Genomic DNA, 24983 nt, shown 5'->3' on the forward strand with positions numbered 1-24983 from the left:
TGTCAAGGTCACTATAGGAAGTCAGAAAAACAGCCTTTTTCGTTTGTATTATTTTTACTACAACAATTCTCATTACCGTAATGCAAACACATACCCACCCACACACACCCAAATTACAGCAGTCTGAAAAAATCTCTCTCATTACAGTAGCGGTAAAAATCTCCCTTTAAAACAATGATATAGGCTTATTTAAATCGTAAAGTCATTACGCATTTTGATAGTATTTGTTTTACTGCCTTTAATTTATGCTAATTAAAAAAACCTCTGTATTACAGTAATGACAATCACTACTGAGAATTATAATGGCAAATCCAAAACAACTCAACAGTGAAACGTTCAGGCGCATTACGGTAATGAGAAATTGGGGGTGGATGCTTAATTGCTACGATTCACAATGCAAATGTTAATGTCCCTGAAGTTGGCTTCATTTTCATTATGCAGAATATACGATTTCTCTTGATTTGTTTTTTGGTCAAACGCGGATGTGTTCTTGACAGGTTTCGTTAGTTCGTACTCTTCTCTTGTGGTCTCGATCTCCTCCATGTGTATATCCCCTCGGAGGATAAATTGGATTTTCTCCATGTTAGGAGATGTTTGCGAATAAATAGATAGCTCAATAAACACATCTTATTGTCCTCTCTCCCCTCCACCACCCCTCATGGTCTCTCTCTGCAGAACACATACTGTGCGCCTGTCTTGCTGTGACGCGACAGAATAGCGAGCTGTGTTCGCTCGCTGACACGGACATAGACGCTCACAAGCACACATACTCGCTCATACAGTGTTCTCAGTATCCCCAGGCCAGCTTTGGCTGTCATGAATATTCAAGCCTCATTGGCTGTGTGGAGGCAGAGCATGTGGCCTGCCCTAATGACAGTGATAAATGTTTAGAAATTCCCCTTCTTCATCTCTCGCTCTCTCGCTCTGTAACATGGCTCCTGGCATCTAAGCCTCATGTACAGAGATAAGCTCTCTGGTTAATAGCTATCATCATTGCTCATTCAGGCTCTGAAAGCACAAAGTGCTGTCAGGAAACAGCGGCGTGCATTGCGGCCTTGTATCGTCTCTCTGTGTTTTAAAGGTCTCTCTGCTTGCATCCATAGGGACATGCTAGATGTCTGCATTGCTGGGTCCCTTTTAAATGGGGATAGACAGGGGTTCAGTTGAGATCGGTTATTAACATGTTACAAGAAATATGCTCACATCCGCCCCATGATAAATTGTGCTATGAATGGCATCTATAACGTTTTGTGAGCCAGTTGCATTCGGAGGTGGTCAAAAAGCATGTAAAATGAATGAATTGTTGCACGTCCAATGTGTAATTGTTTGGAGTATCCACTATATATTAACAGAAATGCAATACAATATGCATAACTATGCCTTCAGAGGTGTATAAAGACCTTACATGATGAAACGTTTGTTTTTGAATGAGCTATTTCTATCTTCATACACCACGGATCCCCTTGTGTGGAATTCGCAATGTTGTTTCTACAGAAGCCCTAAATGGACAAACTGCTCTACAGAACGCGTTTCGTAAAAACATTATCTCCTTCGGAAGAGAAGCGAAAACGTGACGACATTTTAGTCCTGTGTCAGCCGCCGTAGTGCTTCGAATGGGAGGAGGAGGGGCTATTATAACTGTTTAATTTTTTCGCATCGCTAATAAATTTAATTAAACTGTGTTAAATTGTGAAATGTAATGTATATTTCTCATGTTGGTCAGTTAATCGTTGAATATATAATGGTTTGTTTGAGCTCTTATTTCCACTTATTATGTGCAGAAGAGGACATGCTGACCTTTGACCTCCAAAGTCTGGCAACCCTTGCTGCCGCACGTGCCCTGGAGCTGGCCCCGCCCACCATCACAGACTCGACCCCACCCCTTCGTAGGATCCTCAATCTGCGAAGAAAATGCAAGTGGACACCCCGCCCTGAACCGGTACAATTAGTTCATGTTTATTCATTTATGTTTGCTCGAAGCTGCATCTTTCACTTCATAAAAAATCCCCCAAAATGATGCAAACAACTTGTGATCTACTGTGTAATTCACTGCATCATACACATTATTTGGTCTTTCACATGGAGACGATATTCATACAGAACAATGTTAGCATTTATCATTTAGATCCACTTTGTTCAGCACTACGGTGTTACTGATTGGACTTTGTCGGTGTAGGTGTGTCCTGTTAAGGGTACCATGGAAACGCTGGATCGGGAGGAGCTAGCGATGCGTGTGCGACTGGCAGAACTGCAGAGGCTCTATAAGGAAAAACAGAGGGAGCTGGCGAAGCTACAGAGAAAATATGACCACCAGTGAGTGAACCACAGACATGCACACACCCTCGCGCTCCGCACACCTTTTAAAACCCATTTACGCTCACAGAGATCGAAAGCTCTTCGATCTCACACACACACACACTCTCTCTCTCCAGTGCTTTCTCTGTCCCCATGTTACACGCTCCTGGGACCACCCAGCGTGTGCTGAGACCTCTTAGCTGAAGCTTGAGCTGTGCTTAAGTCTTCCCACTAGTCCACTCTCACAATTAGTGTGGCTTAGTGTTTCGTAGTGTTCAACATCATTAGTGTGAATTAGCGTGATTGACAGCTCTGTGTGTGTGCGCGTTTACAGAAAGGAAGAAACCTCACGCAGTCCGGCTCGCAGAGGACCCGGAAGGCCGCGGAAACGCAAATCCACGTTGGCCCCTACAGACGCCCCCAAAAAAGTCAAGTGAGTGTGGCTCTTTGTATAAATTTGTTACAGCAACAACAACGCTTTTGAAGTCTTTGACACTTTTGCTTGCTTAATTATAAGGACGAAAGTTTGAATTTCCTTTATATCAAAAGTTGTGCAACGTGGTGATATCCTACTGGTCTTTATAATAGGTGTATAGTCACATTTTCCAACAAAACAGTAAATAAAGTTGTTGCTTTGTTTTCTCTTTCTTATCCTACACCGTAATAGTGAAAACGCTCGTCTATTGTTTCAAGAGAGAGTCGAGATTAAATTAGAGTTATGGAGACCAATAATAACAAGACTAGCTCATCATTGCCCGCGAAAAAACTATTCCTTACCTGTATCCGAACTCTTCGCTTCCATTTATAATAAAGTCGAGTAGGAGGTGCGTTGGTTTTCTGTAATATTATGTTTGCGTGTGTACAATCTAACTCTGTGCGTGCGTTCAAATAAGTGCAGAAGGCTCGTATCAGTTCAAACAAGGGAGGCTAAGTGCTTAATCAGTGCAAAAAGCCATCATTAATCATATTTACAACTTCCATTGATTATCTACAAGTGTTGCGACTCCCTTCTAACCCGTGACGCGCCGGGGATATTAATTTGATAAAACACGGAGACCAATCGCCCGTGCAAAGTCAGTGCTTTAAGTTATCATCCTGATGGATGAGCGCTCAGCCCCCACCCCCCTGAGATGCACCTCTGTTTACACGCCTCAGACGTTTTGATAAACTCGGTCAAATCAAGTTTACCCTACCTGATTAACAAAACTCGTTTTATTACTACCCCGGTTGATTAGCAGCTTGCTAATGAAAAGCAGGAGCCTTCGTTTAATCACACATACTTTACCCAGCGCGCCTTTATCCCTGCCGTTAATAAACCCCCCCGACAAATAAAACAAATGACAACATCCCGCCACTAAAATTTATCCAAGTCGTAAAAGCCTTTTTAAGATCGGCTTTAGGGAACGTCGGAGAGATGCTTGGGTTTGACGTCTCCATCGGTTTCCATCAGTTTGATGGTTGACATCATGAGTTGTTGAGCAGTTGAGGGATAATATTTACTAGTGTGTTCGTAAGCATTATTGGATTCGAGGTTTTGTGTTTGGGAGAGGAGGCAGTTTTTTGTTGATTATACATTCTTCACTATGTGTTTGTGTAGCATCATCAGGCTGAATCTGTGAGAGGTCAGAGGTCCTTAGACAAGGTTAAGGGTGTTGATGGTTTGTTTTGGCATCAAATCTAGTTCGAGCGTAAGAAGCCGGGCAAATTTTGTGACGTGTGCAGGTCAGAATGCTAGGCTACCATGGGAGCACGGGTGTTTTGAATCTATGTATTTATTATTAATATATATAGATAAATACTAAAATTTAATTTTTTTCAGTTTAATTTTTAACTATAATAAGCTATAATTTTTTGTGATCTTAAATGATTTTATTATTTATATGTTTAATTGTTATGTTGCTATATAATGTGATTTGTTTATTTCGGTTTTAGTTTTACTTTTTTCAGTTTAAATTTAAGCTATTATTAGCTTTTATTTTCTGCGATTTTTGATTTGTTTAATTGTTATGTCGCTATACTGTGATTTGTTAATCGTTAATAATGTTTTCCTTTTTTTTGTGGGTCAACTTAAACTAATTTCAGTTTATAGCCGAGCAACATCTCTAACTTTCTGTTTATTTTAGTTGTAGTAAGCTATAATAACCTTTATTTACTTGCTGGTAGGGGCACAAACATACATGTTCACATAGAGTATACACGATCATATTCTTATGCTCTCTTTTGCAGTCTTCCTCTGTCTGCTGTCTCTCTCTGTCTCTCTCTCGCTTGCTCGCTTGCTCTCTTTCTCTCTGCTTGATGATTGTGTCCTGCTAATCAATGGCCTTCTCTGAATAGCATTACTTTGTAATCCTGACCCCTCAGAGGGGAAGGGGTTTGTAATTAGGGGACTGTGAATTCTCTTACCAGGCTACAGACACACTCTCTCTCTCGATTTCTTTCTCTCTCTCTCTCTTTCGCTCGCTATTCCCTTTACAGCTGGAATGTGACATGGAGTTGACACAACGACTAGAGAGGCCTTTTAGGGTCAGGAGGTCCAAGGGTCGCCTTTGGGTGGCGACAGGCAGAGCATGGTGGGGTGGGGGGTGGACGTCAGCTTGCTTTTTAATAGACGTCCTAGAAACAGTCCTCATCAAGCTAAAGCAACCGCACACCAAACCTGGTGTCAGCTTACTAATCAGGTTTCCACGGTTACCTGGTCTCCCGGGCCTTGGGGGTTTTAAGAGACTCGATGTGGCATTTAAATGCAGAAGAAGTGAATTGCAGATGCACACCGTCTGGAAGCAAATACTTTCCTGCTGCAGACTGCTGAGGCTTTATTCTTTGTTTTGACAAAAATAGGGCCTCTGTTAAGGCCCATAATGAGTTCATTGGGCTGTGGTTGAAGACGTGTAGATAGATATACTTGTGCCACAAGGAGGAGAAACCGAAGTGCACTCAAAACTCTCTTTACTCTGTTCAGCTGAGCGGTTTACTCTTAGTAAGTCTTTGTTCTTGAAGGTTTTCCTCCGCTTCCCCTCAGGTCTGTTATGTCTGAAAAATCCATGTACGCTTGAAGCATCTTCCAAAAAACAATCATTTATCTCTAGTTGTGTTTTGAGGGGGATTGTGGTAAAATTGTAATATGATGTTTTTGGATGAACTCATTGGATGCAGATGTGCAGAATGGGTTGTGGAAGGGTATGACCGTGTCGCATGTGGTCTTGGGTCGATAGAGGTTAGTGTCCATCGATCAAGCCCTGGAGCTCTGGTCAGACGTCTGACTCCCTCTGGATAGTCCTCTCTTTCTTTCTCTCCTGTTCTCACTTGACTTGTTGTTCTATTATGTGCTGTTTACTTTTCTCTACAGTATCATTTGGATTTACTGCGGAGACTGTATACTTTTTTTTGTTTAACTATGAGATACAATTCTGCAGACAGATTTGTAGGTGCATTTTTGGTGTACTGCACCTTCCTAAATTCCTTTTTATGTTAAACTCAAAAATTAAAATTCTGTCATTGTTTATTCACCCTTATTTGAGTATATGAGTCAAAACCTGTATATGACCCTTTCATCTGTGGGATACAGAGTGGTTTTGTGCCCATACAATGGAAGTCAATAGGGTTCAGTGTTGTTTGGTTACAAACATTCTTCAAAATATCTTCTTTTGTGTTCTGCATTAGAAAGAAAGTAATACGGGTTTGGACAGACATGAGGGTGAGTAAATAATGAAAAAAATCACTTTTTGGATGAACTATCCCCTGGTCTTTACACTTTATTGAGCATCATAATGCTTATTCCATTCAAACAACTCTGCTTCTATTTTTAAATGTGTAACTTTCTCTGAGAAAGTTGCCTTTCCATAACATACAAGCAGTGTTGGGTGTAACTAGTTACTAAGTAATTAGTTACTGTAATTAAATTACTTTTCCCTTGAAAAAGTAAAGTAAGGGATTACTCATATGTTTTCTGTAATTTAATTACAGTTACTTTTGATGTAATTAAACTAAATACTTTGTGCAATATATTGGTGTGCAATAGTGTAATGGACATCAAAATTCAAAGTCTTACTTTAAAATCTGTGCATTCATGTATAATTATCACATTTGTAATACTTTGGTCAGTTAATAATATTATTTATTGGAATGAATTAAATAAGCCGTTTCATGTCTATCCTTGAATCACTTAACTAATAAAGGTTGATGTAGGATATAGAAAGTAATTAGTAATGAGTAACTAAATACTTTTTGGACAGAGTAATTTGGACAGTAATCTAATTACACTATTGAATATGTAATGAGTAACTAGTAATTAATTACTTTTTCAGAGTAACTTACCCAACACTGCATACAAGAGTGTGATTGTAACCAGAGTTTTTTGGACCATGGAGGGGTTTCTACCCCTCATCCTCCTCTCCACCCATCTGTCCTGGTGATGTATTCCCCCTCTCTCTCTCTCTCTCTCTCTCTCTCTCTCTTTCTCTCTCTGGGCACCCCCACCATGCATCTCTAGCTGAAGCAGGGGCTCTTTGTGTTGAAGAGGAGGGACGGGGCCTGTGTGTTGAAGACACTGATTCTTTCTGACAGCGCTGGCCAGAGTAAAGGGCAAACAGCCAGCGTTCAGACAGCTGAAAGGAAGCGGAGAGCACAACACAGCTAGTTCTGCCTGCTCTACAGGATCTGTGCGGTTCATGTGTACATGAATACGTGTGTTTCTGATCTTTATGCATGTGCTGTGAATTTGTTTCTTAAGACATTTTATATTTAGGCTTTCTTAACTTTTTCCTCTTCTCATGTCAGTGCAATGTAAAAAAATGTATAGAGGAAAGTAGCTCTGTTTGTTTAGACAAGAGACACTGTCATCGTCACTGTGGTGGGGTTTGCGATTTGAAAATTGGTGATTTTTAAATAAAATACATTTATTTTTGTAGGAAAGTGAAATTGAGAATTAGCAGGAGAGAGGGGGCGGGAGTTTGTCCATGACCCGGATAACACTTGAACCCTGGTTCTTGTGAGCCAACAGCGCTTATATGACAGTAGCATCTGAGCCTGTGTTACAGCTCCAATGTGAGGAGAGGTTTTTATTTAGAAATTTGATATTAAAGAAGAACCAAATAGTGTAGATACATAGATAACAAATATTATATAAAAACTTTAGGCTATATTGTACATATAAGAATGACAAATTTGATGATGCTTCCAAACGGCTTTAAGTTTCAGGGACCAGAATCGTTGATTTCTTTAGAATTCCCCTCCCTATAACACATAAAAAGACGGATGCAGTTCAGCACTCGCACACCTACGTGGCTTTAGACACTCACCTGCCAATCACCCAAGTGACTGACAGGCCAGCCGACGCCTGTGGCTCCACCCCCGGCCGCAAGCACTGACTAAGGCAGCCCGTGGCGGGTTTGAAGTATCTGTCTGTTGCTCAGGAGTAAAAACACTTGTGCATGCTGCAAAACAAGAGACCAGTAGCCAGAGAGCAAGTGTATGAGCTTTATTTCAGTTTAATAGGCCTGCTACACAGTCGTCCACTTACACACACATATACACACATGCCCTCGCTCACACACTCTCAGTCGCCCCCCCGAAGGCCAATGCATTGTGCTGCTTTGTGCAGGAACAGATGCATTGATATGGTAATAAGTCAGAGAGTTTTTTTTTATTAATGTAATGCTGGAATTCACAGCCCCGAAACCATTGGCACAGAATGGAGAAAGAGTAAGCAAAGACAGAGAGACTGAAACGAAAGAGCGAGGGGAAAAAATAGAACAAACAAAATTATGAGTGGGAGGTTGCTTTACCAGCACTTCTCTCAGATATTTCTCGCTTTGGCGTCAGATCCCAATTTTTCAAGCGTGCAGCGGGGAACCAGGCCCCTGCCTCTCCATTCATCAAAGCTTGAAAAGAAGGTTATTAGAGAGCCACGGAGAGGGAAGGCAAGCCCTCTGCTCGCCTCTGATCTCTTCTTTTCATCCTTCGTTCCTCTCTTCCCTCATGAATACCTCTGTTGTGATGGACAGGTCGGCTGGGATGGGGGCGGGGCCAGGCCTGCTCACAGCCGAGGACTTGGCTGGAGGCGGAGACAGGAAGAGGAAGAGGATGTCCAGTAGTCCTTACCATCATCTGGGCAGCGCACAGGTTCGTAGCTAATCCTCTTCTTCCGCTGACAAAGTTTGTAAATGTGTTTTTTGTTTCTTTTTTAAGGATAGTGCATATGCACTCATAATTTTGTTATGCTAGTTAGGTTTCCTGAAGGAAGTGCCAGTGCTTAGATAGACTTTGGTTCTTAGTGAATGAAACAACATGTCAAGTCAGTTCTGCCCTGCGAGTGTTATTATAAAGCAACCTAAATGTTTTTCCTAGACTTAACTTTCTTCCTTTCTTCCTCTTGAAGGCTCACTGCAGGCCGAGAGGAAGACCAAGACTGCTGAGTACTAAGTTTAAACAGAAGGCTTGCTCACAGCTGAAGCAGAAAGCCAAAGGCAAGCGTGGATCGAGACTGGTGAACCTATTGTGTCACAGAGAGAACGCGAGTGAACATCTGTCTAGAACACACGGTGGAAAAGACGAATATGCACATAGTAACAAAACTGGAGAACACAGTGACGCAGGTAAAGGTCATATATATATTTTGCTTGTTTAGGCAGAATTTGTGGAATATATGTTAGAATTTCAATTGTTTTCCTGATTATAAGGAAAAATATCATATTGCCCGCATTCAGGTTTTTAATGATTTTCTTACTCAATTTATTTAAAGTCAACATGAAATCAAAACTGCCAACATCACATAATGTAAATAGGTTTTCACAGAATAGGAATATGCAAATAACTCAATTTTGTCAGAATGAGAACCTTATTCCAAGCCGACAATTTATTTTCTTAGTACATGCATGTAGTTAAAAAATTACTCTAAAATGACTTCTTGAGATCTTGTTTACAATCCAATCTAAGTGCATTTCTACTATTTTCCTGGTTGATCATTTCACTAGATACCACCTAAGAGTACGAAAGTAAAATGGTTTGCTAATGTAAATTTATGTTGACTTAAAAGCATCTTGTTTTTTTTGTAGTTTGTTCTTTACAAGGGTTTTGAAATACATTTTTCATAAATAATATTTTTGTTTTTCCAGGAGGCAGTGGGGCAGCAGTCCACCCAGTATCAGTTCGGAAGCAGACTATGATGAGAAGAGGTTCGAGGTCAAAGGCTATCCTTAACTGTACCTCCTCAGCCCTCCCAACTCACACTCAGCAACACCTACGCAATAAGACCGATAGCAAGCTTGAAGCCCCCGAGAAGGGCGGCTCTCCCTCTGACAGCGACACAGGTGAGTTATGGGCCATCGAAAGATCACCGGACCCCCTCATTCTCCTGCTCGGCTGTCATGCTAATAAAAAAAATACAGACGCCTCCTCATCCACGCATTGGTGGAATATCCGAGCTGAAATGTTAGCCTGAGTCCAGCTGCGTATAAAATCTCACACCGTGCAATCTCTACCGTTCCACCGCATGTTTTAGTCCATACTTCCTGAAAACGCATTTCAATAAGTGAGCAAATGCAGAGATTGTCATGACTGTAATGAACTCAAATGTAAGCCAAGCCTGCGGTAGAGCTCGGCCGTGTTGTCGCCACTCTGTTAATTGCCCTGAAAGTTTTCGCCTGTATGCGAGAGTGTTGACGAGTGCCTCGTAAGTGACAAGTGTGTCAGCGTTATGCTGACATCCGACACTGTGGCCATCGTGCCATCTCCGCTCCATGCTAGACACTCTGCCCACAGACGGCATCTGCCGATACAAATCAGTAATGCTGTAGCTTGCGTCCAAGCAGAAGTCAGAACAGACACTTGTGGGTAGCAAATGGTCAAACCTATGAGCGACTGGACCTCTCTGACCACCAAGTTCCTGCGAACGTTGCCAGTCACAGCCACCAATCGCGTGAATTTTGCTACATATCGAACGGATCATACTGTGAGAAACCGTCAGACCACAACCCGTTCAGATGTCCGCCATGATCTGTGGTCCTGTCAACCTGTCAATGTATTCAATCGATCCATCATTTTCACAGAGGGAGAAGAAGACTGCATGTATGAGAGCGAGGAAGGGGCAGAGGGCATCAGAAATCTATCATCTAAAGAGCAGCTGTCTGGAGCCAGCCGTTCTTCACATGGCTCCATCGTGAAGCTCGAAGCCAGTCAGAAAGCCAAGAACAAGACGGAAAGACAAGGATTTGGTAAATGTCACATCCTTATTTAATCAGAAACCATTGTGAAGTGAATTATTTGTGTAATAAACCTCAGAATATATTTATATGATGCCAGTACCTTTGCCAAAACTCGCATCTAGTATCCATATTCGATAAAGTGGTCGTCGCCATAATTAAAGCTGTAGATGCAGGAATGGCGTTAAGAAAAAAAAACTGTATCCATATTACGTATAAACCTCATTCCTGTAGTTCAATTGGTAGTTAGCACCACAAAGGTCATGGGTTCAACTCCAAGGTCTTTTAACTACTAACACTCACTGTCAACTTGTCACTCATAATCTTAATAAATGTTTTGCTACCAGGGTCTCTGACTGTGTCCAACAATAAAGAAGTAAAGATGAGAAGGAAGGCCCCCTGTAGGCCAGCATTGGTCAGTGCTAACAACAACCATTTGGAAATGGAGGAGGTGAGGGGATGGACTTTCCCCAAGTGGAGAGAGGGGTCGAGGGAGAACTCCTTTGACCACACTAGGGCCCTCAAGACCTCTCCTACTCCACGAGAAAGGACCTCACGGAAGAGTACGGTGCTTCTTGGAAAGGTATACATGTTTTTTACTGAAATTCTTTGGTAAAATTTGATAAAAACACTGCTAGTTATGGAGCTACCTGAGGGTAGATTTTGTCTAACAGGCTCTATTGTGTGGTTGCAGAGGAAGGTTAGAGGTTGCTGGTTGGAAACGCTGTCGTCTCAGTATGATGACGTCACTTGGAGCAGGAAAATCAGAAACAAGCAGGTACGGAATTGTCCTCTTCATCAACATTGTTTGTTACCCCAGTCTAATAGTAAATTAGACCCTAGTTGCCTAGATCTGGCTTGCCCTCTTGGCACCCATAAAAACTCACTAAGAGGGATTATGCAATCTCGCTCGGTTCGTCCTGTCAGGGCCTCTCGTAAATCTCCTCATAATAAAGATAAGACAGGGATCCGCCTGCTAATTCACGGGCTGATTCATGCATTGTCTAAATAAACCAGTCGATAGTTTTGAAAAGATTTACACCATAGGTGTCAAGGCCGTCACCATCGGCCCTTTGTGAGGTCATCGCCAAGGCATGCGGAGGCTGCCTAACATGAGGGTGGGGAAAATTTCCACTTTGCAAGATAAAAATCACTCTTCACCTGTGCCTCACCCATTTGACTTGATGGTATATGCACCAGCATCACCCAAAGTGACGAAACCTCCGTTGCATTAACGTATGACAGCTTTGAGCAACGTGCTCAAGAATGACCTGTTAAGGGTGCCAGAGGTTATGATAGATTTGTATGAGAGTTTGAATGAATCCTGGAGCCCTGAATCGCTCTCTGAGGGGCCGTTAGGGATGTATGAGAGTGTCTGTGAACTTTATGAGTGTGCAGAATGTGGTGAAACTCACACCCTGATGCTGTTAGCAGGATAAAGGACGAGCAGTCAGTCGTTTGCTGGAGAGCTTTGCAGCCGACGAGGGATTCCGTATGGATGACGACAGCAGTTTCTCAGAGGGAGAGGAGGAAGATGAAGAGGAGGAATCGGACATGTTGGGAAGCACCCTGCCTGGTGAGAAAGCTAGGCAGACGCGTCATAGATTTGCATTCATCCCCATGCATGTTGGGGCGGGCAGAATGTGCGTGTGGTTTAAAGGAGGATGACCTCTCACTTAAATCCATCTTTGTCACTTTCAGCCCTACCCAGATGTATTCTCACCAAAGAAATCCTGAGAGATGGACTGAAAGTATTAATCTCAAAGGAGGACGAGTTACTGTATGCTGCGTATGTACATTCTCTGGACCTGCCTGATATGTAAGCCATCACTCTGTTTGACTCTTCACAGTCATAACTTTCAACATGGATGTGCAGAACAATTTAAGGTCTTTTAAAAAGGTGTTGGAAGATTTTTCTCTCTCTCTCTCTTTTCAGATATAGTGTTGTTGTTGAGGGAGAGCGGGGAAACCGGCCGAGGATCTATTCTCTGGAGCAGCTGCTGAAGGAAGCGGTGAGAACCTTTAAAAGCTTCTTCAGAGGGTCTCCCACAGACTCAACACTGTGAATCGCACCGAAACCGACCCTCTAGGCCACCCTCATGCAGACCCTTGTAGACTCTTGTGTTTCCACCCTTGAGAGTCCCATCAGCTCAAGGCTGGACTTAGTCCAGTTCTTTGACGTTCTCTGCCAGAACGATTCAGAATATAACATCTGGGTGGGTTGGTGTACTCAATAAGACAGTTGCATAGGCATGACACGCATAAACTACTATTTATAGTATCTGAAGAGCTCCTGTGCAGCTTGAGCTGCAATTGTAGATGTTTTTATAAAGTGGCGCATTTGTTTTTGTCTCATTGAGCAAAAAATCATAAGGAAGATGAGCCTCTTGTGATCAAAGCATATGCATTCATGTGTGGATTAGTAAAATTATAAACCTAATTCACCAAATACATTGATTCGGGTAGAATGTTGCTGATTTAGCCTGGTTGGTTTTTGGCTATTTAGCTGGATCTTATGCAGTCCATCAGTTCATTCTTGCATATAGAGTTTCAGGATGTGACTGAAAAAGACTGTTCCTTGTTAGTTTCCTGTGTCCCCTGAGCAGAACGAACATAAAAACACGTTTTATCCCTCTTTTATCTTCTTATTTAGGAACATCTTTGAATCTGAACTGCTGGTTGCATTTACACGCATAGTTTATCGAAGCCAACGGGGGAAGTGAAAGCTGATTACACACTGTAAACCAACAGCTCCTTGTCAACATGCATTCATTTGAATACATTATGTGATGCATCTCTGTTTCAGGGGATGAAGAAAGTGTCTCGCTGCTTACGGGGGGAAGCCCCGCCATTAGCCCCGCCCCCTCCCAACCTTGGGCATCTCTAAAATCTAAATTTGAAGATATCTCTTCTTGATACAATCCACAAAGGGCTGCACAAAAAGCTTCACGAAATGCAAAACAAAGAGGCACAGAGTCTGTGTGGTTTTAATAGAGAGAGAGAGAGAGAGAGAGAGAGAGAGAGAGATGGTGGAAGAATAGCGGGGGCTTTGACATTGAACGCTATGCTTGCTCCGTCACACTAGGACTCGCCCACGAACCCCCAGCGCTGTTGGTGCAGATGTAGTTTGTTATTCAGCATGATTGGAACTAAGAAGTGAAGACGGCTTCGGTTTACATACATAAACTTAATAACACACTCCCACACACACATTTTCATACACAAACAGGTGTTGGTGTAATTTTCCTCATCTGATTCCACACCCACTTTGCCATTCTGAATTACTTTCAAATGATCTCAGATGTATACATGATCATTTTTCTCAACATTTACTAGCAGAGCGTGTCGTTTTTGCATCAGTGGTGCCCCAAGTATAATAACAGAAACATGGATAATTCACTATTGTTTTGACATAAGGCCATATTGTTTACAGTTTTGCCAAATGCATTAAATGTAACATTGTGTTGACATCAAGCTGAATAAATATTTTAACACAGAAAAAACTGCACGTGATCAAATTAAGACAAGTCCTCATTAGCCCCGCTACAACGATATCTCTCCTGTGCCGCCTTTCAAATTTCTTATCATTGGCTGACCACCCCAGTACCTGTGTATCCAGGCCAAAAAACAATTCCCAATTCGCTGTCTTTGTCAAAAAGGGGTATTTGAACCGCATCCTATAGAGTCCTAAGTGTACATGCCCTATGCAGTGGGAGGGGATCTGGCAACCTCACAATAAAGTCATCGATTTAAGGCCTCCCTTGTGATCTCTAATTTCATTGTTCCAAAGCAGATGCCTTTCTCACTGATCCTGATTTCCTAGTTTTTCTGCGTCAGTATGAGAGGCTATCTATGGAAACGAAATCTGAAAACAGCGTCTATGGAGACAGGGGAATACTTATGGCTGTAATTGTCTTAAGGGAGAGGCCTCACACACATCTGTTCTTTTGCAAAGTGGCTGCTTTCCAACATTTTCCAGCATGTTTCTGAATCAACTTGTGTGTACGCTTCCTGTCTGTGTGGGTTATTTTTTAAAGTAATCCATATGTTGTAGGTTTTGGATGTGCAGCCGGAAACGGTGGAAACTCTGACGGACGGAACAAGAGTGTGCGCCTACTGGAGTGAACGATCACGCTGTCTGTACCCTGGAGATGTCCGGAGAGGTGTGAGCTCGCACACACAAAGACACACAGTTAAATAGTAAGAATGTTGGTTCATTTCGTGGAATATGGAGATTGTTTGTCTCCTGCAGGAGGTCCGGGTGAGGAACAGAGGGAGGGCAGTGTCATGGTTGAATTTGACGACGGAGACCGAGGATGGATTTCCCTCCAAAACATTCGTCTGCTTCCTCCAGGCTACCAAATTCACTGTATGTCAAATGCATCTGGACATAAGTGTCTTCATTTTTCGTGCTTGTCTGTAAGCCTTGCTCTTCGCTTGTTCTTGTACTTCAGGTGCAGAGCCCTCACCAGCCCACCTGGTCTCACCGACTTGCCGCAGGAGGAAGAGCTCCAATCAAGAGAAGATAACTCAGCAGGCTGATGTGTCCTTGGAGCGTTCCGCTAATGCAGAAACCCGAAAGAACGGTGTTAAAAACAAACCAGGTGCGAGACAACTGCTGCATCGTCCTCATTCTCCGGGTTCTCCAAATCTCTCTTTAATTTAATAAAAAATGGCACACCTTACTCTGAGGTGACTTTTTTCAGCATCATCCGAGATAAACATCTCTCATGACTTGCATACAGCTCTGTTCCAGTTAACCTGCAATGAAGTTTGTAAACATGTTGTTTCAAACACACACCTTGAGATATCGAACAAGATTCCAACACATGCTTTTTGCGCTTTAGTGATTTCGCTGTTACAGTTAATCGCATGTTTCTCAATGTGAAATCTCGCTTTACTATCTTCCCGAATCTTGTCCCCAGAACAATCAGAATAATAATGTATTTATGTCTCTCATGGGCAACTGAAGTCCCTTATTCAGTAAATGAAATAAATAAGTATAATTCACTAATTAAGTGAAATTAATATGGCAAACATTTTCAGTCATTACTTTAAATAGCTGTAAAGTTAACACATCCGTGTTGATGAGATCAACGTTCGGTTGACTAATGGAATGAGATGTGTTTGAACGAATATTTTAGCCGGAAGAGGGTAATTAACGTCAAGGTTGAACGCTACTTAAATACAGAGTCTAACTGACACAGATATGACTCATTTGGAGCTACCAGTCCAACAACTCTAACTCTGATGTTATCTCCAACAATGACATAAATCCATCAGTCCTTCTGCTTTCAGGCTTATCTCTTTCCATCGGCTTTGTCTGATAGGCTAAAGGTGCAGAATACAATGTGACTTGACTAATTTTACTTTTTTGTTCCTGAATGTCACCATAATAACATCTTTGTTTACCTCCCTCTCCAGGAAGGCCAAAATCCGCCAATTCTTCATCAAAGAGCTGCGCGGTTGAGAACGTGATGGAAACTACTTCTCTTCTCGGCTGGCCGCTTGCCACCACGTCCAGACGGAAGCCCTCCATGGATCTGTTCCAGTTTAACGGGTTAAGCAAGAGAGCTTTGAAGGGAAAGGAGTCAGACATGTCCCCTTTACTTAGCTCCACCATGGCCACCCCGGCCAAAGGCATCTTTGGCACTTCCTTTGAGGTCGATTCTTTCAGCAGCATCGCTAACGGTTGCACTTCCTTTGGGAATCAGCAGCTGCCCCTCGGTCAAAAGGGAACCTCTAATTTACGCGGAAGAAAGTTAACGGACAGGAAGGAATATCTTGTCAAACTAGACCACGAAGGGGTAACATCCCCCAAGACTAAGAATGGAAAAGCATTGTTGCTTTATGGAAATCCAGAGGTGCAGGGTTCTAGAGGCGCACGGATGGAGAAAGGCTTTGGAGCCAAAGGATTAGGAGAGCTGACCTCAAGTATGGCCTACTCCCAGTCTGTTCTAGTTAAAGATGCCAAAAGAAATAGCGGTAATCTTCTCAAAGGTTCATCAGACATGCGCAAGCACCCTCAGGGTCTTGGGCTTAGTGAATATGCAGATTATGGACCTAACTGCCACAGTGACTGCCTAAGCTCCTACTCAGATATGGACGAGGACGATGACGAGGTAGACGGCAGAAGAGCTGAAATGCGCACCACCGGGCGTTTTCTGTCTCGTCTTTCTGTTTCATCATCATCATCGGGCTCCTCCAGCGCATCTAGCTCGGGCTCGCTGTCCAGTTCTAGCATTTGCTCCTCCGACAATGACTCGTCCTACAGTTCAGATGAAGAAGAGGCATCACGGCTTTTGCTCCAGGGTTGTCTGTCCTCTCATCACACATTACTTCAGCAACAGCAGCATCCTGAACCTCCCACCGGCCCTCCACGTCACACTTTCGGAGCCAAAAGTATGCCTATTACAAATTCGAAGGTAGCAGTTAGTAGTACAGGGAAACCTCAGAGAAGGAGAGACTTTGCCAATTCAAACTCTGCAGTCCACTCCAAACCTTCAAAAGACTTTCCTAAAAAACAGAAGATGGCGTCTTCAGACGGTCCACCAAACTCATCCTCTTTCATGCCGGCACGGCAACTGTGGAGATGGTCTGGTAATCCTACTCAGGTATGTTTTGCCGTTGTTCGTTTTGTTTTGATAACCAAAATGGTTGTAGGCAAGTCATTTACAGTGTGCCATCTTCTTTGTGATGTCATCAGAGGCGGGGATTGAAAGGTAAAGCTAGGAAACTCTTCTACAAGGCCATTGTCCGGGGCAAAGACACGATCCGAGTTGGCGACTGCGCTGTGTTTCTATCGGCTGGTCGGCCTCACCTCCCTTTCATCGGTCGCATTGAGAGTCTCTGGGAATCCTGGTCAAGCAACATGGTTGTCAAAATAAAATGGTTTTATCACCCTGAGGAGACCAAACTTGGAAAAAGACACCGGGATGGGAAGGTAGACATCGCTTTACAGTTCTTTTTCATATCTCTTTTCTTCTTCCGATTTTACTAGACTCATATGTTCTTCTCTTGTTACAGCATGCACTGTACCAAAGTTCCCATGAGGATGAAAATGATGTCCAAACCATCTCCCACAAGTGCCAGGTGGTGAGTCGAGCTGACTATGAGCGCCTGAGCCGTATCAGGAAGCTTAACAGCAATGGTCAAGATCTCTACTACCTGGCTGGAACGTACGACCCCACTAGTGGCCAGCTGGTGACCGCTGAGGGGGAAACCATCATCTGCTAGGGATGCACTACTGAAATCTCAAATTCTGGCTGACAATCTGGCCGGTCATGAATTACAAATGGCATGTTGTGAGAAGTAAGCAAAACCCAGAGCCCTGGGTTTGTGCAGCAACTTTTATCTTTACTCTTTGGAGTAACCGTATTTAAAGAAATGTGGAGATCGTGGTGATCAATGAAGGCTTCGCAGTGATGGAAATAATTTTTTGTATTTTGTACTGAATAAAGGCACTGGACTTGTTTAGAGAAGAATGTTCAGACTGAAACACATGGATTGTAGGGAGGTGTGAAAGACTGACTTTGGGAAAGATCTTCACCGGTTAAACACGTCAAACTGATGTCACCAGGACTTTTGATATCCCAGCAGGACCAAATACACTGTTACTGAGCTGTGGTATGATCTGTTTGTTTGTGCGTTTGCGTGAGTGATGTAAATGAGACGGTACCTTTTTTGCAGAATGCAAATATGTGAAACACCATGTGCGTGTGCAGAGATCAGCCACAAAAAATGGACAGGAACTGACCTGAAGATTAGAAGACCTAACTGTTGTTCTTCTAAACTGAACCATGCTCTCACATGTGTACAGTCGAATGACCTCTTTTGACAATTCCAGGGATTTTTTTTATCGGTTTGTTTTCTCTTTCTTTTGACGCATAGATGATGAAAATCAGGATATTACGTCAGTTTATGAACTGATGATTTGCGTGTAAACAAAAACAAACCGAATGATTTTTCCAGTCAAGCCATACACTTCTGTACCTCTTGCTTATCTTCTCATTCAGGTGTATAGTTGTACAATTGATTTATTTGATGTGTGTAAATATTTAAATATATAAATATATATATTAAAACGACAAACTGTAAATATAATATAAATGAAGGGAGAACTCTGTTCCTCTTTATTGCTCTTGACTGTGTTATTTTTATTATGAAATTGTTCTGTTTGTTTGGGAAGTTCGGGACAGGCATGATTTGGTACACCTTAGTTACTGAACACCCTCTTCGCTGTTGTATAAGTAGAGGGTTTGGGGAGGTTCTGCTTGAGCCGACATCATGCAGTCTAGTCAGCAACTGGGTGATGAAAAACAGGCTTTGTCTACTTCATTATTGTCATTTTTACTTTACTTCTTACTACTTTTGTTTTTCCTTGAAAGAATTCTTATTTTTCTATTGCATTGCATTATTTTCTGTGGTCGAATCAAAAAGCTCTCAACTGTGCTTATCTTTTTCTATTATTTTTACCTTTTTTTATCCAAGGAAGTTGACATGGTGTTAAAGCACTAACAAACAAACAACTGTCATTTGTGCCTAAGACACTCTGAAGTCAGTAGTTCCAGGTGCATAAAGCACATTAGTGGTGGCATGACTGTCATGAAATACGTATAAAAACAAACCTTAATGAAAAAATCTGGCCCCAAAAAAACCAAAGTATGTTTGTGGAATTCCTACACACGCAACTGCAATAAATATGTAGACTGAATCATACATTTGGGGCACTTGCAATGTTTACAACTAATTTTGCAGATAGCTTTTAAAATTCTTGTGTTGCTGAAACACCTGACATGTTGTCAATACGTTTCAGAAATGTTGTAGCAAAATGTCAGCCATGATGTTGTGTTTGAGAGGAGTTGAGTATAAGGAATGCAAAGTGTGGACAGAATTTTTCAGCACTTCGTCATGCTGTCCTGCGTCACATGACCATGAAGGACAATCATAACCTGTAAGCGAGGGCAGTTTAACAGATCAAATCTAAAATATTGCCTCTTGTGTGTCGTCACTTTTCTTCCTGCTTTGCCAAAAATCGTTCTGTTTCTTTTTCCATTTGTCAACGTTGTAGTTTTATTTGTTCAATATGCAAGCCTGTACAGATTGTTCCGTGTTGGAATTGTGAAAAAGGATATGCCTTCAATCCTAAAGGATGACTTACTTTTTTATGACATTGTTGCTGTTACACTGCAGAAGCTAAAGCTTTAAGAAATATGATGTGAAAATAAATGTAACGTCACTTTCTGGGTCTATAAAAACAAAATAGAAAAAAAGAAAATGGTATTTTTGTAACAAACACTGGATTGACGCAAACTCTTGATATGGTGACACTGGCAGTTGCCAGGACGTTGGCCAAGCCTCAAAGGAAATGGAATCATTCTGTAACCTGAATTTGAGACCCACTTGGAACTGATTTTTATGGTGGATGTTCTTTTTTTTGACCTTGTGGGAAATATAACTCTAACATATTTCCACTCTCAAAACATGTTATTTATCTTAATTTTATTGCATTCGTGTTGCATTTAATTAAAAAAATCTAAATTACCATGCCTCACTGTATTTTTTTTTTTAAGTATTTGAGTTATATATATTGCAATCTATTATTTTAACGGACAATAAGCTATATTGTTTTATAGGTGCTGAGAGTTTTATTAAAAATGATTTTTGTTACAATAACCAAATAATGTTTAAAAATATAAGTCTAAAAATGTTAAGTCTCTGAAATGTTGTGCAGAATACTGGTTGGTTCATTGTTGTCTAGTTTGTGTCCAGCAGTTTTGTTGCACACAATAAAGAGCAGACAGCTGCTATCTAAGGTCATGAACACACGCAGGTCATTTTCCTTCAGTAGCCCCTAGAGAAGAGAGAGAGAGGGGTAGGGAGTTAGAGGACATTGAGAAATAAAGTCTACAACACATACAAGTTATTTATTGACAGGATGTCCTGAAATCTTATTTTTCAAACAGATGTGATAAAGGAATTGCGTGACCTGTCAGAAAATGTTATGGTCCTAAAAATAAGCCTAATTTACCCTTATACAAACTAAAATTGGCGCTCGTATGTTACTTGATCGACTGGCCACCGACATCCAATAACGAACATCCTATACGTTGAGCATATTCATGAGCTTTGAGCTCTTTCACACGCAGTGTCAGTAGCGGTATTAACACAGAGTGGCATAGCATTTACGTACAGAAGCCATCGGCACATTCAATTGCCTTAGTGGAATGTCCGTTGGCACGTCCGGTCTGTCAGTGGCATGTGCTACTCCATCCGGTCTCGCAATGGCATGTGCGACTCTGTTTTGTGGCAAGTCCGGTTTTTCAGTGGTATGTTAGGGTTAAGGTCTTTGCACATTCAATAATTTTCGTATGCGTTTCTTCGTATTTGGCGCTCGTTTGTACTGTGTCTCCGAATTGTTAAAACGCCTCTCAAAATGCCTTCTAGGGATGCGAAAAAATCTGAAAATTTAACCCAGTCCAAACTTTTTTATGATGGACGCACTGTGTAAATGTGATTGACACAACGCGAGGTCGTATTTATTTTTTTACGTGCGGAAACGTGTGTTAGGGAAGGGTTAGGGGTAAGCGGTAATGTACCAAGCGACCGTCCCAATGTCCCATTCATCAATAATTCATTTTATTGCGCTTCACGTAACCTAGTTGATCACTTAATACACCAAACAATCACAACAACAAAACAAAAAATATATTTTGTCACATTATCTCACAATTATGCTGCAGGCACTCCCGGAGGTTCCACAACATGCATGCTTTTCGCAATTATCTGTAGTCCACCATGACCACTAGAAACCGGACGTGTCACTAAATAGTGGCACATGCCAGAGCCCTTGAATAGGCATATGCCACTAGAAACCGGATGTGACACAGGACGTGACACTAAACTTAATGGCATGAGCCAATGGTTTCTGTGCTGCCTTGCCTCCTACTGTTAAACCCCCCTCTCCAAATGAATCACAGGTATGAGAGCACCGAGGAAGTTTCTTCTTTCCGAGCAGTGTGCTGGTAACTGATATGCATGGCATGTCATAGTGCAGTGTAGTATGATATTGTATAACACTGTTGTATCCGTTGTTTGTTAACAGCATACTGAGCCTCTAAAATTTTTTAGGCATTCAAGTACGTTTAATTTCTTGAAATTTCTTAAATGAACATGACCTACATCATTGTAATGTCTTTAGCTGTGCAGTTGGATCATTAAATCAGCATAAACTGTACACGGCAAGTTCGCCAGTATGAACTCGTACACGAATGACTCTTTGAACCGATTCATTTAAAATATTGAACTTTTCAGTCACTAGCGACAAAAAGAGATCATTGAAACATTTAAAGTGAACCACAGAGAATGCAAGATGTGAATGAGCTTTCCTCATTCTAGTCATTTAGTAAGACTGGTTAATTCAGTTGGCTATAGTGGGGTGAAAAGTTAGTTGAAAATGATAAAAAGCTTTAATTGATTAAAAAAACATAATAACTTAATGTATATTTATTTAATTTAATAATAGTCATTTCATCTCATTTTATTAGAACTTTTAATACGTCAAAGTCACTTTGGTCATAGGTACGCAAGGCCTACGTGAGTATGTACGTGTCAAAAAATAAAGTGTTTAAGACGTGTGGTTTCATATGATGATGTGAGTAATGCTGAGGTCGGGCGGAGCTATAAAGTAGGAGTAGGAGCCCGCTGGAATGAAATGAACAATACTTTGTTCAAAAGCAAATCGAATTCAGGTCACTGACATGAATACTGACACAGACAAATTTTGTATGCGTAGTTTGTGTGACAAAGCATAACTACCCGAACCCTCTTTCTCAGTATCAGAACAGAGGCCAGGTCATGTCAGTTCTAAGGTGTTTTTTGTGAGAGAAGCCAAATATCTACACCTCATAAATGTCCTGCCCTCGGCATGACCTCTTCTGGCCCGCCTGCTGAGTGGCTCTCAGGAGGACGAGACCCGAGTGTGTGGAGCAGGGTGGGTGTGGGGGGTTGGCATTCTGAATGAGGTGCTGGTGCTGAGTAGGAGAGCCCTCGCAGACCCCTCCTATGGTGGGGTTGGTTTGAAGGTCCGAAAGCTCATCCATCATACAGTGTCATGCTGCTTAGGCATCCCAAACCTGTCTGTGTGTGAAACCTCAGAGACGTACATAAGGATGGAGGAAGAGTTTATTGGGGGAGGATAGAGACAGTCTAACCTGCTTGTGCTTCAGCAATACAAATACAGCATAATCTGTCATGCCAGTAAAGCATGTTGAAGCATTTAAAGAGAGAGATGTAGCAAGGGCAGAAGAGGAATCGTATCATAGCACACAGCAATGCTTTCTCTCTCCTACTCTTGATGCTTTCAAGGCTCACATTAATATTTTTCCACGGACAAATAAAAATATTATGTGATTTGAACCAGTGTGACAAAGGCAACGAGTGATCTTAGGTGACCCACAATGGTCTTTTATGTTTGTTACAGCAATTCAAGTACAGTCACGTTCAAGAAATGTTTTGGATTCCAATATATTATTAAGAATGCTTCAAATTTTTGTTGCATAGCTGTACTTGAAGACAAACTGGATTTCAGCTTTGACAAGAATTTAAAAACACTTGGCAAAACATTGAAGACAACACATGAGCAAAAAAGACAGTTCATGGCTGCAAAATATTTAACAACCTAACAAAGATTTAATAATATATTTTTTGATAATAGATGGATTTTTGTATAATTGAATGAAACTCATTTTGCCTGATATGCTTTAACTTTTTATGCATTAAGTGTACCATACACCCAACATTTTGGTCGTTTAATCAAACCTAAGGATTCGTTACAAGCAAATATTGTACAAATGTACCCCCGGACATCACTTTTGGCCAATTCTGTATGTCCAGATGGGTAGAGGATGCAAATTGCAGACCCATTTCTTGCCAACTCACTCTTTTCAATCACTGTCTTGACCTTCTTGCAGAGTGAAATTTTTTATACTTTATGTAGTTCATCAGTTGATATGATGTAAACTAAAAGAATCGGTACTATCAATGTCTGTTTACGGATGTCGTGCCACTCGGCGCATTCTCTGCAATGGCAGCGGCTCATCTTGTTGATATTTTCTTTGCTTGGCACAATGAAGTATCATAATAGGTCAACGCTTACATTGAAAGTGATTTGGAGTTCATTCCAGTTTTACATTTTTTCAGCATTGGCCTGATCTAATCCATGACCTTGGTAGATCTACCAGTTGAGCTTCCATAAAGTCTGTAGCTCATCTGGTATAGTTTAAATGGACTACAGCATGTCACACCACATATCAGCTTCCCAAAAGTATTCAGTGTCAGTTTCTCTCATACCAGGATATAACAGTAATCTGCTTCCACATAAAAAAACAGGCATTGTAAATTGGATTTATGGACAAATTATGCCATCAGGCTACTGTAATCACAACATCTTCAGTATATAGAGATTAAGACATGTAAAGTGATTGCACAGACATAAAAGCTTAAGCAGATGTTTGACAGCCAAACTAGAAAAATATACCCAATCCTTATATCATCTGTCAGCACTCTCTATAGCTTTATAAAATTTTAAAATAGCGCTTTGTGGAATCCCAGCGCGCTTCATGCGGGCAACACTGTTTCTCACTAAACTCCCTAAATCCACTATCTGCCTGCCACTTATCACTGCTGACATTTACAGAATTTCTGATGTTCTGGATTTTCAGATGCCTTTAACCTGGAATTACATGGGATTAGTCTGTTTCCTGAACAGATATGATGGCTAGACCTTCTCTAATGCGGGAATAGACAACATTTTTACAGTGAGAAATGCAGGTTCTGGGGACGGTCAGAGTCATTTGCTCAATTTGACATTAGTAGGCGTTTTCTGAACACCTTCTTCAGGTCACCTTCAGTTTCAGTGCAGTATGTTTTTTTGTAATTGTATGAATAAATTTCTACATTGAGTCAAATAATAATTCAACACATTATAGTTTTGCAATATTGAAGGATTTTAATGAAGGTCATGAGCTTTGAGATGGGATAGAGCAAAAGCGCTATTTTAAGGAGGGAGTGGTTAATTTTTTGATTTTCTAAAAGTTCTCACAAGTAAAAGATAGTCTCTTATGTTTTTTGTGGGTATCCCATATTCGTGCAAGGTGCCATATTACACTTTTTGGTAGAAATCTCTATCAGCATGCAAAGTAGTGTGTCGATACTATGAGCCACGTGTCTAAATGAATGCCTGTCAGATGCATGCATGGTAGTGCTGGGTTGGGGGAGGGATTAAGGGCATGGATCCCGTCCAGCTCACCCCATCCATCCCTCAAACAGCCCAGGCCCCTCTGGCCCCTGTACACACAACACCTCCATCCACAGCACATTCAATGTGCACATTCAGGTCAATGCGCTGAACGACGTGCCAGCGATTATATTGCATGCCGCCACTGCACAACACTGCATTTGTTGACGTTTCTCTCGCCCCCTCCTCTCTTT

The 24983-nt window shown here is 41.6% G+C and overlaps 1 protein-coding gene across 3 annotated transcripts in view; it reads left to right on the forward strand.

Annotated features, from left to right (window-relative positions):
* Positions 1–20036, forward strand: part of bahcc1b (BAH domain and coiled-coil containing 1b) — an 86644-nt gene extending 66608 nt beyond the window's left edge. For all 3 annotated transcript variants that reach the window (XM_056770926.1, XM_056770923.1, XM_056770925.1), the window contains exons 12-29: positions 1782–1939; positions 2177–2313; positions 2630–2728; positions 8298–8415; positions 8672–8888; positions 9408–9602; positions 10341–10505; positions 10841–11076; positions 11188–11271; positions 11928–12069; positions 12195–12312; positions 12430–12505; positions 14548–14656; positions 14746–14862; positions 14948–15097; positions 15918–17107; positions 17200–17436; positions 17520–20036. In XM_056770926.1, the coding sequence (XP_056626904.1) occupies positions 1782–1939; positions 2177–2313; positions 2630–2728; positions 8298–8415; positions 8672–8888; positions 9408–9602; positions 10341–10505; positions 10841–11076; positions 11188–11271; positions 11928–12069; positions 12195–12312; positions 12430–12505; positions 14548–14656; positions 14746–14862; positions 14948–15097; positions 15918–17107; positions 17200–17436; positions 17520–17729 (3758 nt within the window). In that variant the 3' untranslated portion in view covers positions 17730–20036. The remainder of the gene's footprint in view (positions 1–1781; positions 1940–2176; positions 2314–2629; positions 2729–8297; positions 8416–8671; positions 8889–9407; positions 9603–10340; positions 10506–10840; positions 11077–11187; positions 11272–11927; positions 12070–12194; positions 12313–12429; positions 12506–14547; positions 14657–14745; positions 14863–14947; positions 15098–15917; positions 17108–17199; positions 17437–17519) is intronic.
* The last annotated feature ends 4947 nt before the right edge of the window (positions 20037–24983 follow it).

Source organism: Triplophysa dalaica, chromosome 17 (assembly GCF_015846415.1).
Source record: "Triplophysa dalaica isolate WHDGS20190420 chromosome 17, ASM1584641v1, whole genome shotgun sequence".
NCBI classification, from domain to species: Eukaryota; Metazoa; Chordata; class Actinopteri; order Cypriniformes; family Nemacheilidae; genus Triplophysa; species Triplophysa dalaica.